The sequence below is a fragment of the Crocuta crocuta genome, unplaced genomic scaffold (genome assembly GCF_008692635.1).
Source record: "Crocuta crocuta isolate KB4526 unplaced genomic scaffold, BGI_CrCroc_1.0 scaffold102, whole genome shotgun sequence".
Classification (NCBI taxonomy): domain Eukaryota; kingdom Metazoa; phylum Chordata; class Mammalia; order Carnivora; family Hyaenidae; genus Crocuta; species Crocuta crocuta.
In genome coordinates, this window is record NW_027530019.1 from 4,070,417 (window position 1) to 4,083,941 (window position 13,525).

The 13,525-nt window shown below is 35.8% G+C and overlaps 1 protein-coding gene across 2 annotated transcripts in view; it reads right to left on the reverse strand.

The window, feature by feature from the left end:
* USP8 (ubiquitin specific peptidase 8) overlaps positions 1-13,525 on the reverse strand; it is a 75,911-nt gene that overhangs the window by 12,338 nt on the left and 50,048 nt on the right. For both annotated transcript variants that reach the window (XM_077764415.1, XM_077764414.1), the window contains exon 11: positions 1,369-1,953. In XM_077764415.1, coding sequence (XP_077620541.1) covers positions 1,369-1,953 — 585 coding nt within the window. The remainder of the gene's footprint in view (positions 1-1,368; positions 1,954-13,525) is intronic.

Sequence of the window (13,525 nt, forward strand, 5' to 3'; positions counted from 1 at the left end):
ACAAGTGCCCCCCCCCACAACCATCAGTCCTCAGTTTTTGTCAGCATTCAAGAGTCTCTCATTATGTTGCCTACTTTTAAAAGGAGAATACAATAAATATAATCTTGTTTTCATTCTGTTATGTATCACAGGAAACATCAAAAACTACTATGATAATCTTGGGGCTACTTTGATTTGTAGTGCTATTTGGCATCTACTTACTAAATGACCCCAGAAATATGAATGCTTTTAGTTCTTTATGAATGACTGCGCCTAGGTGAAGCAAAACAAAAAGGAAGTGGGGCTTTGGAATCTCATTGAATATGGGCCCTCAGGCAAATTATTTAACCTACAAGCTTCAATTTTATTTGTAAATTTAATACCTCATGGGCTTATCATTAGAAGGATAAGATAAATATAAGAAAGATAGTTGGCGTATAGTAACTACTATTGAGAATTATTTAATGAATAATATTTAAATTGGAAGACCTCAACAATTCTGAGTCCCTCATGAGTCCTATGAATAAAGTGAGAACGTTTTAGTACATGAGCTTCATTTCTCTAACTTTAGGTGTTTAGAAGGTTCGTATATGAGGGTTGTATTTTTGGTAGTTAAGGTTACTAGATAAGTGTTCCTTGGATAAGTGTGCCATTAATATAAATGTTAATTTTGGTATATGCCTGAATTGCTGCTTCAAAACTTATAAAGGTTGACATTCTGTAAAGATACAGTATTTGTGTTCCATCCAAAGTCATTTTCACACTAACCAAAAATGTATTTCCATTTATATGTATGTAAAAAGGGCTATAGCCGTTCCTGCTATTATAAAAACTTATTTATCATTCAAAAGGGAAAGGCATGGTTAATTGTATAATAGAGGGAAAAAAATAAAAAGCATGTATGTTATTAAAAAAAATAAAGTAAAAAAATAAAAAATAATAAAAAAAATAAAAAAAATAAAAAAAAAAAGCATGTATGTTATTAGGTTAAAGGAGAATAACAATAAAAAATTTTCCCCAAAATTATGGGAATCAATTTTGGGAAATAGCCAAGGGCAGAAAAAAGCAACATTAATGAGATTACTGCCAATATTATTGATTAGATGAAGCAAGAAACAAAATGACATAGATGTAACCAAAAAAATCACTATACATAAAGATAAATGCTAAAAAATATTGCATTTCATAGACAAAAAAAGCAATTCCATTCCCAGTCAACCAAAGGAGAGTAGGTGAGCAAAATGTAGATAGACCAGTATAAATCTATCATCCACTAGACAATTACTAAAAAAGTCTGCCTTTCTCTAAAGAGTGCTAGTGGAGTCATCTTTTTACATGCAACATTTTATTTCCCTTACTTGGCAATCTGTACTGTTTGTTTCTGCTTACCTTGCCTGAATTTGAATCTCCTGCCAGAGAGGCATGAGGACCATCCCCCACTGACTTTTTCTGCAATTCCGGGGTGGGACATCTTTTGCCCCTGTCTTCTGCAGATTTCTTGGCATCGGTAGTTTCATGTTCGCTTTTACTTTGTCTTTTTACTCCTGTTATTTCTCTGCCCCTTTTTGCTGAGGTTTCCTTATCTTCTTTCTTGGCCTGTTCACTTTCTCTCTTTTCCATTTCTTCCTTTGCTTTTTGTTGTTTCTCAGTGATTTCATTTTCTTCAGCCTCTTGTTTCTTTCTGACTTTTTGTTCTTGTTCTTCTCTCCTCAGTTTCTCTTTCTGTTCTTCTTGCTGCCTTTCTCGAAGTTCTTTTTCTTGTTTGTTTTTCTCCAGTAGAAGTACAGTTTCTGCGTGAATACGAGCTTTTTCTTCGTCTGTTAACATGGCAGTTGGAGGGGGAAATACTGGCTTTGTGGAACGATCAGGAACAACTTTTCCATCCTGAGAAGACTGTTGCTCGTGATCTTTACTTTCAGTTTTTATTCTATGATCTTCAGGCAATTTGACTGCTGGTTTTTTAGTACGATCAATCTATATCAACCAAAACAGAGCCAAGAATATTTTTGTCAAAATCCAGGAATGTAACCTCAGTTTTTAAAATCAAGTTGTTATAAAAGAACCATCACTTCGTGGAGACAACATTTGCCAGAACACCTATTTGTAAATTACCCTACGTCAACATTTCTCTTAAGGTACTTGGCACAAATTTCCTCTTGTTTCCACACTTTCAATACACCATGATTTGTTCTGTATATGGAAATGGAAGAGTTAATCTAAAACATAAAACTGAGACCTGGCCATACCTAAATTCCATTTCCACATATCCAATTGCTTATTCAGTATCTTCATGTCAGTGTCTCACATATATACCACAAACCTAATATGGCCCAAACTGAATACATGCTATTTCCCCTAACATGGTCCTTATCTTGTGGATGTAACCAGAAAGCTGGGTTTCATATGTCCTCTCCTGCCCTTATGCAGTCTGCTGATTTTCTTCTTCTGTCTTCCCTCTCCATCAGCACCAACCAAGTCCATGCCAACATCCCCTCTAAATTGTTTCCAACTAGTGGAAACTGTTTAAAATCTTTCTTCCCTCCTAAAATATAAACTCCAAGAGGGTAAAGACTGTGCTTGACATATAGTAAATAAATAACGTTGTTGAGGGAATGAATAAAATAGTTCATAACAGTTTTCATAAAAGATAAGTTACTAAATACAAATTGAGTTTAATAAAGTATCTAAATTCCTGAATTAGTGAGTTCAAATGTGCTATTACCTCAATTTAATAGCATACTAGCTCTACAAAATTGTTAGAAATGACCCTAACATCCTTTCTTGAGAATATAATTTACTGAAACATTATAACAACTACTAATAAGAATATCTGTCAGTAATAACCTGCATGGTGTTCTTACAAAATGAATTGTATGTTTTGCAACTAGAAAATAATACCATAGGAAGATTTTAGTGAAGAAGAAATCATTCCTTTGCTCCTCACGTCTCTTTTTGCCTCTTCACTTTAAAAATCTATTGCCTTTTTTTCTACATTTGGGAATGAAGTGTGAAGAACCACTACATGGGTAAGGATAATACAAGTTCCGTGGAAAGGAACCATAATAAGTTTCCATCTATATTTTAACAACTTGATCCATTTTCTCCCTAATTTTAAAACCATAACTATGATCATGTTACTTTTACCTTTAAAATTCTTTAAGCTTCCTTTGCCTACAGGATAAAATTCCAATTTGATCCAAGTATCTCTTGATGACTCTTGCCCATCCTTCCAATCTTACCTACTCTCACACTTGCCTGTCTCCAACAGAGACCTGTATCCAAACATATCAAAGTTACTCACTGCTTCCAGAGCATGCTTTGTTCCTTTGGCCACAAAATCTTCTACTTGCCTCTTGCATCCTCAAATCCTACTGAACTCGTAGCCCAGATAAAAATACTGCCTCTCCATGAAGACCTCTCTGCTACCCTATCAAAATTTCTCTCCTTCCTCTGTGCAGTGGTGAGCAATGATGACATTCTGCCTTATACTTTGTCTGATTTTGTACAACTCTCTCCTTCTAAACGTCACACAGAATCTATAGCTTAATCATATCTGTAAACCTTTATGATGTCTTTCACACAGAAAATGTTAGAATATGTTAGAATAATGTCAGAATATGTTAGACAAATCACACATATCTCAGAAAGTCAAAAAAGGATTCTGGTTCAAATATGCTGATTAAGTTTAAAGGAAGTACTATAACATAAGCTCTTTTTTCAATTTCTTAAATTTATGTTTTAAGAAACGTTGCTTAATCACATACTGTTTAGTCTTAAGATTTGCTCTAAAATATTAAAAGCAGAACACGTTTAAAAAATGAAGAAATAAACCATCTCATTTGATATAAAAAAATGACTACGTTTTCTATTCATAGTCTACTGCAAAAATCAAATGACATCCATTTCAAATGTGAAACACTGTTGAAATATATCTGGAAAAAATAAAAAATAAATGCTATAAAAAATCTTATTGGAAAAACCATAGGGGAGAATGTTTACCTTCCTTTCAGTAAAATGTACAGAAAAAAAGCCACATTTTTACTCGAATACATTGGTTATTTAAAATCATTTAAGTAACTTTTGTTAAAACACGCCTGCTGGAGAGATCAAGATGGTGGAGTAGGAAGATCTTGAGCTCACTTCCTTCCAGAGACACACCAAATTACAACTAAATATAGACAAATTCTCTGAGAATGGCCTGAAAACTAGTGAAACTAAAAGTATAAATAAAAAAATATAAATTTCACATCTAAAAATATAAATAAAAAGCCACATTCAGGCAGGTAAGAGGGGCAGTGACAGTCTAGTCAATACCTTGTGCAGCAATATACAAATGGCAGGAATAATCACAAATGTGGAGGTCCTTTCTGAGGATGGAGGACTTTAAGCCCCACATTAGGCACCCTTACCCAAGGGACCTGTATAGGAAGGATAAGCCCCTGAAATGTCTGGTGAAAATCAACTGGGCTTATCTCCAGGAGAGCCAGAGAGCTATAGGATACAGAGACTCCACTCTTAAAGGGCAAACCCCAAACTCATTTGTTTTCAGACCCAACACAGAAGCAACAGTTTGAAAAGCACCTGGACCATAGGTGAAGGACATTTATTAGTTTTAGGGTATGTGCAGGAGGGGCAGGGATCTATAGGGACTTTCTCCAGGAATAGAAATGCTAGTATGTGCCACTTCTGATACTCTCCATGTGCCTGTGTTCACCCCACCAGGTAATCTATGGATCAGCCCTGCCTAATGTGCATACTCTGCCAGGTACCCATCCAAAGCAGTTCAAGCTCAGCCATACCTCGTGGGCAGCCTAAGCCAAGACAGCAGCGGCCCTAAAGAAGCTCTACTGGGAGGAGGGAAAGTGTTATTTCTTTCCAACAGTATGCCCTAAACAATTGTGATTGGGCCTCTAAGCCATCCACACCAGGGCACACACAGCACACACACGAGATACCCCTGAAGTGCCTGCTTCTGATGACCTAGAGGAGACTGTACATCTTGGCCCCACAGGACAGCTTCTATATAAGGCCACTCCTTCAAAACTGGGAGATGCAGCAGACCTACTTAATACACAGAAACATAGAGAGTCAAAGAGAATGAGAGCCAGAGGTATATGTTCAAAACAACAAACAAAACCTCAGAAAAAGAACCAGAGATAAGCAATCTCTCTGATAAGGAGTTCAAAGTAATGGTCATAATGATGTTCACCAAACTTGGAAGAATGGATGAACATATTAGATATGATGTTCTGAATGGGGGTGGGGCAAAGAGAGAGGGAGATGTTCATCTGAATAGATGAACATATTCAATAAAAAGGTTGCAAATATAAAAAAGAACTCAGAGCTGAAGAATAAAGTAACTGAAATGAAAAATACAGTAGAAGGAATCAAGAGCAGATTAAAAGATGCAAAAGAACAGATGAGTGATCTGGAAGACAGAGTAGTAGAAATTATTCATGTTGAACAACAATAATACATTTTAAACAAAAGAGGGTAGTTAAAGATATGACTGGGACAACAAGTGTACTAATATCTGCATTATGGGGATACTGGAAAAAGGGAAACAGAGAAAGGGGAAGAAAAACTTATTTGAAAAAATACAGCTGAACACTTTCTTAACTTACAGAAGAATACAGACAATCCAGGTCCAGGAGGCAGAGAACCCCAAACAAGATGAAAACAAAGAGGTATGCACCAAAACATAATAATTAACATGTCAAAGGTTAAAGGTAAAGAGAGTTTTTAAAGAAGCAAAAAGTCACCTATAAAGGAAACCCTATAAGGCTATCAGCTGATCTTTCAGCAGAAAATTTGCAGGCCAGAAGGGATTGTCAAGATATATTCAAATTACTGAAAGGAAAAGCCTACAACCAAGAATAATGTACCCAGTAAGGTTATCATTCAGAATTAAAGGAGAGGTAAAGAGTTTCTCAGATAAAAGTTAAAGGAATTCATTATCACTAAACCAGTCTTAGATAAAAGGTTAAAGGGACTTCATTAAGTAGAAAAGACCGTAATTAGAAGTAAAATTTTAGAAGAAAAAAATCTTACTGGTAAAAACATAGTAAAGGTAGGGGATCAACCAATTCTAAAACTACTATGAAGATTGAAATGAGGGGCGCCTAGGTGGCTCAGTTGGTTAAGTGTCAGACTTCAGCTCAGGTCATGATCTCACGGTTCATGAGTTCAAGCCCCACATCAGGCTCTGTGCTGACAGCTCAGAGCCTGAAGCCTGCTTCAGATTCTGCATCTCCCTCTCTCTGTGCCCCACCCCCATTCATACTCTGTCTTTCTCTCTCTAAAAAAAATAAACATTAAAAAAAAGTTTACATGAAAGTAGTAAAACCAAGTATATTTATAATAGTTGGAGAAATATAAAAATAAAAAATGTAAAATGTATCAGAAATATAAAATGTGGAGGGGATGACTAAAAATGTAATGGTTTTAGAATGTGTTTGAAGTTAAGCGACCATCAACTTAAAATAGACTGCTATATACGTAAGGTGTTATAAATGAACCTAATTGTACAAAATCCAAAAAACTGTACTAGATACACAAAAAATAAAGAGAAAGGAATCCAAACAAAATGTTAGAGAAGGTCATCAAATAACAAAGGAAGATAGCAAAGGAAGAGCAAAGGAACAGAAAAGAGTTACAGAAACCATTAGAAAAACATAAACAAAATGGCAAGAAGTACATACCTATCAATAATTACTCTGAATATAAATGGACTAAGGGCTCCAATTTAAATACACAGGGTGCCAGAATGAATTAAAAAAAAAAAAAAAAAAAAGACTCAACTATATGCTGCCTCCAGAAGACGTCAGAGATAAAGACAAATACAGACCAAAAGTGAAGGGATAGAAAAAGACAGTCCATGTAATGGAAGCAAAAAAAAAAAGCTGAGATAGCAATAGACAAAACAGACTTTAAAACTTTTTTTAAAATGTTTACTTATTTTTGAGGGGGGGGGGGACAGAGTGTGNGAGAGAGGGAGACACAGAATCCAAAGCAGGTTTCAGAGCTGTCAGCATGGAGCCCGACGCAGGGCTGAACTCATGAATGACGTGAGGGTATTATATGGTGACAAAGGGATCAATCCAGTAAGAGGATATAACAATTATAAATATCTCTGCACCCATCCTATTTTTTACTTATATCATATATATTTATATTATTCACCCATCCTGAATATAAAAAGCAAATATTAACAAGACATAAAGGAAGAAATTGATCATAATACAATACTAGTAGGGGACTTTAACACCATACTTACATCAGTGGATAGATCATCCAGACAGAAAATAAACAAGAGACATAGCAGCTTTGAAGGACACATTAGATCACAATGATCTAACAGACATAGTACATTCCATTCCAAATCCACAGAATACATATTCTTTTCAAGTGTACACAAAACCTTCTCCAGCACAGATCACATGTCAGGCTACAAGACAAGACTTTTTTTTCTTTTTAAATTTTTTTTAAAAATGCTTATTTATTTTTGAGAGACAGAGAGAGACAGNCTCCAGCACAGATCACATGTCAGGCTACAAGACTTTTTTTTCTTTTTAAATTTTTTTAAAAATGCTTATTTATTTTTGAGAGACAGAGAGAGACAGGGAGACACAAAATCCGAAGCAGGCTCAAGATTCTGAGCTGTCAGCAAAGAGCCCGACACAGGGCTTGACCTCACAAACAGTGAGATCATGATCTGAGCTGAAGTCGGACGCCTAACTGACTGAGCCACCCAAGTGCCCTAAAACAAGTCTTAATACATTTAAGAAGACTGAAAGTATATCAAGCATCTTTTCCAACCATAACAATATGAAACTAGAAATCAATTACAAGAAAAAAAATCTGTAAAGAACACAAACATGGAGCAGCTAAACAAATGGATCAACCAGAAATTTCCCAGAGGAAATTAAAAAATAACTGGAAACAAATGAACATGAAAACACAAAGATCCAGAATCTTTGGGATGCAGCAAAAACAGTTCTAAGAGGGAAGTTTAGAGTGATATAGGCCTATATCGAGAAACAAGAAAAATCTCAAATAAAAAAAAGTCTAACCTTACACCTAAATAAGTTAGAACAAAGCCCAAAACCAGCAGTAGGAAGGAAATAAAAAAGACTAGATCAGAAATAAATGAGATAATAAAAGAATAATAGAAAAATATCAATGAAATTAAGAGCAGGTTCTTTGAAGATATGAATAAAAGTGATAAACCCTTAGCCAGACTCATCAAGAAAACAAGAGTGTACTCAAATAAACAAAATCAGAAATGAAGGAGAGGAAGTAACAACTGACACCACATAAATATAAAAGATTATAGAAGATTATGGAAAATTATGGAGTGCCTGGGTGGCTCAGTTGGCTAAGCGTCTAACTCTTGATTTCAGTTCAGGTCATGATCTTGCAATTCATAAGATCAAGCCCCACATCGGGCTCCATGTGTTGACAGCACGGAGCCTACCTGGAATTCTCTCTCTCACTTTCTCTGCCCCTTCCCTGCCCATGCTGTTTTCTCTCTCTTTCTCTCTCAAACAAACAACAAACAAAAAAAGATTATGAAAACTTATATGCCAACAAATTGGGACAACCTAGAAAAAAAGGATAAATTCCTTGAAGTATATAATCTTCCAAGACTGAGTCAGGAAGAACAGAAAATCTAAACAGAATGATTACAGACATTCCTTGTTTTACTGCACTTTGCTTTATTTCACTTCACAGATACTATTTTTTAAACATTAAAGGTTTTTGGCAACCATGAGTCAAGCAAGGCTATTAGTGCCATTCTTCAACAGCATCTGCTCACTTCATGTGTCTCTGTCACATTTAGGTAATTCTTACAATACTTCACAAACTTTTTACTATTACTATATTTGTTATGGTGATTTGTGATCACTGATCTTTGATGCTACTGTTTTGTTTTCTGGTGCCAGGAACCACACCAACACAATTTAATAAATGTTGTATATGTTCTGACTGCTCCGTGGACCAGCTGTTCCCCCATCTCTCTCGCTCTCCTATTCCCTAAGACACAATATTAAAATTAGACCAATGAATAAATAACCCTGCAATGGCCTCTTGTGTTTAAGTGAAAGGAAGAGTTGCGTATCTATCACTTTAAATCAAAAGCTAGAAACAATGAAGCTTAATGAGGAAGGCATGTCAAAAGCTGAGTTAGGCCAAAAGCCAGGCTTTATGTCAAAAAGCCAAGTTGAAAATACAAAGGAATTCTTCACAAAATTTTATTTTATTTACTTTTTTAACAAATAGTTTATTGTCAAATTGGTTTCCACATAACACCCAGTGCTCATCCCCACAAGCGTCCTCCTCCATGCCCATCCCCCCTCCCCGCCCCATCCATCAGTCCTCAGTTTTTGTCAGCATTCAAGAGTCTCTCATGGTTTGGCTCTCTCCCTTTCCCCCACCATTTCCCCCCTTCTTCTCCCCCTTGTTCCTCAGTTAAGTTCCTCCTATACATCTTCACAAAATTTTAAAGTGTTGGTCCAGTGAACATATACAAATAGTAAGTGGAACAGTCTTACTGCTAACATGAAAAAGTTTTAGTGGTCTGGGCAGAAGACCAAATCAACCACAACACTCCTATAAGCAAAGCCTAATTGAGAGCAAGGCCCTAATTCTCTTCAACTCTATGAAGGCTACAAGAGGTGTGGAAGCTGCAGGGGAAAAAAAAAAAAAGGATACTGGCACAGGTTGGGTCATGTGATTTAAGGAAAGAAGCTGTCCATAACATAAAAGTTCAAGGTAAAGGCAGCAGGTGCTAATGTAGAAGCTTCAGAAAGTTACCTAAAAAATCTAGCTAAGATATTAATATAGATGAAACAGCCTTCTATTGGACAAGATGCCATCTAGGACTTTCAAAACTGGAAAGGATAAGCCATTGCCTGGCTTCAAGGCTTCAGAAGACAGGCTGATTCTCTTGTTAAGGGCTAATGCAGCTGGTGACTTTCAGTTAAAGTCAATGCTCATTGACCATTCTGAAAATCCTGAGACCCTTAAGAATTATGCTAGATCTAATCTGCCAGTGCTCTATCAATGGTATAACAAAGCCTGGGTGATAGCACATCTGTTTACAACATGATTTACTGAATATTTTAAGCACACACAGAGACCTACTACTGCTCAGAAAAAGGACTCCTAAAATATTACTGCTCACTGACAATGTACCTGGTAACCCAAGAGTTCTGACTGAGATGTATAAAAAGATTAATGTTTTCATGCCTGTTAACATTCCATTCTGCAGCCCACTGGTCAAGAAATCATGTTAACTTTCAAGTCTTACTACTTAAGAAATTCATTTTGTGAGGCTAGAGCTGCATGGAGAGAGATTCCTACAATGAATCCAGGCAAGGCATTTGAAAACTTCTTGGAAAGGATACACCATTCTACATGAAATTAAGAACATTAGTGATTCATGGAAGGATGTCAAAATTTCAACATTTAACAGGAATTTGGAAAAAGCTGATCCCAGCCCTCATGGATGACTTTGAAAAACTTGAATGGATGAAGAGTTGCTTCTTTTGAATGAGTAAAGAATGTGGTTTCTTGGAATGGAATCTACTGGTGAAGATGCTGTGAAGACTGCTGAAATGACAACAAAGAATTTAGAATATAACATAAACTTAGTTGATAAAGCAGTAAGCAGCAGGGTTTGAGAAAACTAAGACCGATTTTGAAAGAAGTTTTATTGTGGGGGAAAATACTACCAAACAGCACCACAGACTACAAAGGAATCATGTGTGAAAGAAAGAGTTAAATAGTATGGCAAGTTTCACAGTTGTCTTATTTTAAGAAATTGTGAAGGCTACCTCAAACTTTAGCAACCACCCATTATCAATAGTGAGTAGTCATCAACAGTGAGGCAAGACCCTCCACCAGCAAATAGATTATATCTTGCTGAAATCTCAAATGACGGTTAGCATTTTTTTAGCAGTAAAATATTTTTTTAATTAAGATGTGTACACGGTTTTTTCAGTCCTAATGCTACTGTATACTTAGTAGACTACAGTATAATGTAAATACAGCTTTTATATGCACTGGAAAACCAGAAATTCATAGACTTGCTTTGTTGTGATATGCACTTTACTGCAGTGGCCTGGATTTGAACCAACAGTATCTCTGTACACCCGTACTAGTAATGAAATAATCAGTAATCAAAATCCCCCAACAACCAAAAATCCAAGAACAGATGGCTTCACATGTGATTTCTACCAAAGAAGAGTTAATACCTATTTTTCTCAAACTATCCCAAGAAATTGAAGAGGAAGGAACGCTTCCAAATTCATTGTGCAAGGCCAGCATTATCCTCATACCAACGGCAGACAAAACCACTACAAAAAAGAAAATTACTAGCCAATATCCCTGATTAACTGAGCTGCAAGAATCTTCAACAAAATATCAGCAATCTGAATTCAACAATACATTAAAAGGATCCTGTACCACAACCAAGAGAGATTTATTCCAAGGACAGAGGGACAGTTCAATACCTGCAAATCAATTAAGAAAATGAAAGATAAAAACCCTATGATCATCTCAGTAGATGTAGAAAAAGCATTTGACAAAATTCATCATCCATTTATTCTACAAATCATAACAATCCCTCAACATATAAGTATATGACAAACCCACACCTAACATCATACTCAATGGTGAAATGCTGAAAGATTTTGCTTTAAGCTAAGAAAGAGAACGATACTCACCCTTGCTACTTTGATTCAACACAGCACTAAAGCCCTAGCCATAGCACACAGATGAGAAAAAGAAATAGAAGGCACCCAAATTGGTAAGGAAGAAGTAAAATTGGTACTATCTATAGATCACATGACAATCTATGTAGGAAACCTATTAAAAATAATAAATGAAGTCAATAAAGTTGTAGAATACAAAATCAATATACAGAAATTTGTTGTTTCTACATACTAATAAAGAAGCATCACAAAGAGAAATTAAGAAAATTATCCGATTTCTAACTGCATCAAAAAGAATAACGTTTGTATGAATAAATTTAACCAAAGTGAAAAACCTATACCCTAATAATGTTAAGACACTGATAAAAGAAACTGAAGAGGAAACAAATGGAAAGATGTACTGTGCTCGTGGACTGGAAGAATTAATATTGTTAAAATATCAATGTTACTCAAAGCAACCTACGGATTTAATCCAATCTCTGTAAAAATACCAATACAATTTTCACAGAATTAGAACAAAAAAAATCCTGAAGTTTGTATGGAACCACAAAAGACTCCCAAAGCCAAAGCAATGTTGACAAAGAACAAAGCTGGAAGTGTTGCAATTCTAAACTCCAAGATGTACTACAGAGCTATACTAATCAAAACAGTATGGTACTGGGATTAAAAAACAGATGCACAGATCAATGGAACAGTACAGAGAACTCAGAAATAAATCCACACTTATTGTCGGTAAGAAAATAACTCAAAATGGATTAAACACCTAGATGTAAGATCTGAAACCATAAAACTCCTAAAAGAAAACATAGATAGTAAATTCTTGGACACTGATCATAGCAATATTTTTGGCTCTGTCTCCTCAGTTAAGGGCAACAAAAGCAAAAATAAACAAATGGGACTCACTGATCACACTAAAAAGCTTTGCACAGTGAAAGAAACCCATCAACGAAATGAAAAGGCATCCTACTGAATGAGAGTATATATTTGCAAGTGACATATCTGATAATGGGTTAATATCCAAAATATACAAAGAACTCATGTGGGGTGTCTGGGTGGCTCAGTTGGTTTAGTGTTCAACTCTTGATTTCAGCTCAGATGGTGATCCCAGAGTTGTGGGATTGAGACCTGCATCAGGTTCAATGCTGAGCGTGAAACCTGCGTGGGATTCTCTCTCCCTCTTCCTCCCTTCCCCACTCATATGAACTCATGCAACTCAACACTAAACAAAACAAACAATCTGATTTAAAAATGGGCAGAGGACCTGAACAGACATTTTTCCACAGAAGACATACAGACAGCCAAGAAACACATGAGAAGGTGCTCAACATTACTAATTATCAGGGAAATGCAAATTAAAACCACAATGAGGTATCACTTTATCAGAATGGGTAAACTCAAGAACAAAAATAGCAAATGCTGGCGAGGACGTGATGAAAAGGAACACTGGCCCACTGTTGGCGGGAATGTAAATTGGTGCAGCCACCAGAGAAAACAGTATGGAAATTCCTCAAAAAATTAAAAATAGAACTACTATATGATAGAGCAATTCCACTTTTGAAAATTCCATTCATGTGAAGAAAATAAAAACACTAATTCACAAAGATTTATGAACCCTAGCTAATTACCATATTTACAAAGCTAAGATACAGAAACAACTTGTATTCTTCAATAGATGAATGGATGAAGAACATGTGTTAATATAGCAATACAATACTCAGCCATGAAAAAGGATGAAATCTTGCCATTTGTGACAATAAGGATGGACTGAGAGGGTATTATGCTTAGTGAAATAAGTCAGAGAAAGACAAATGCTGTATGATTTCACTTGT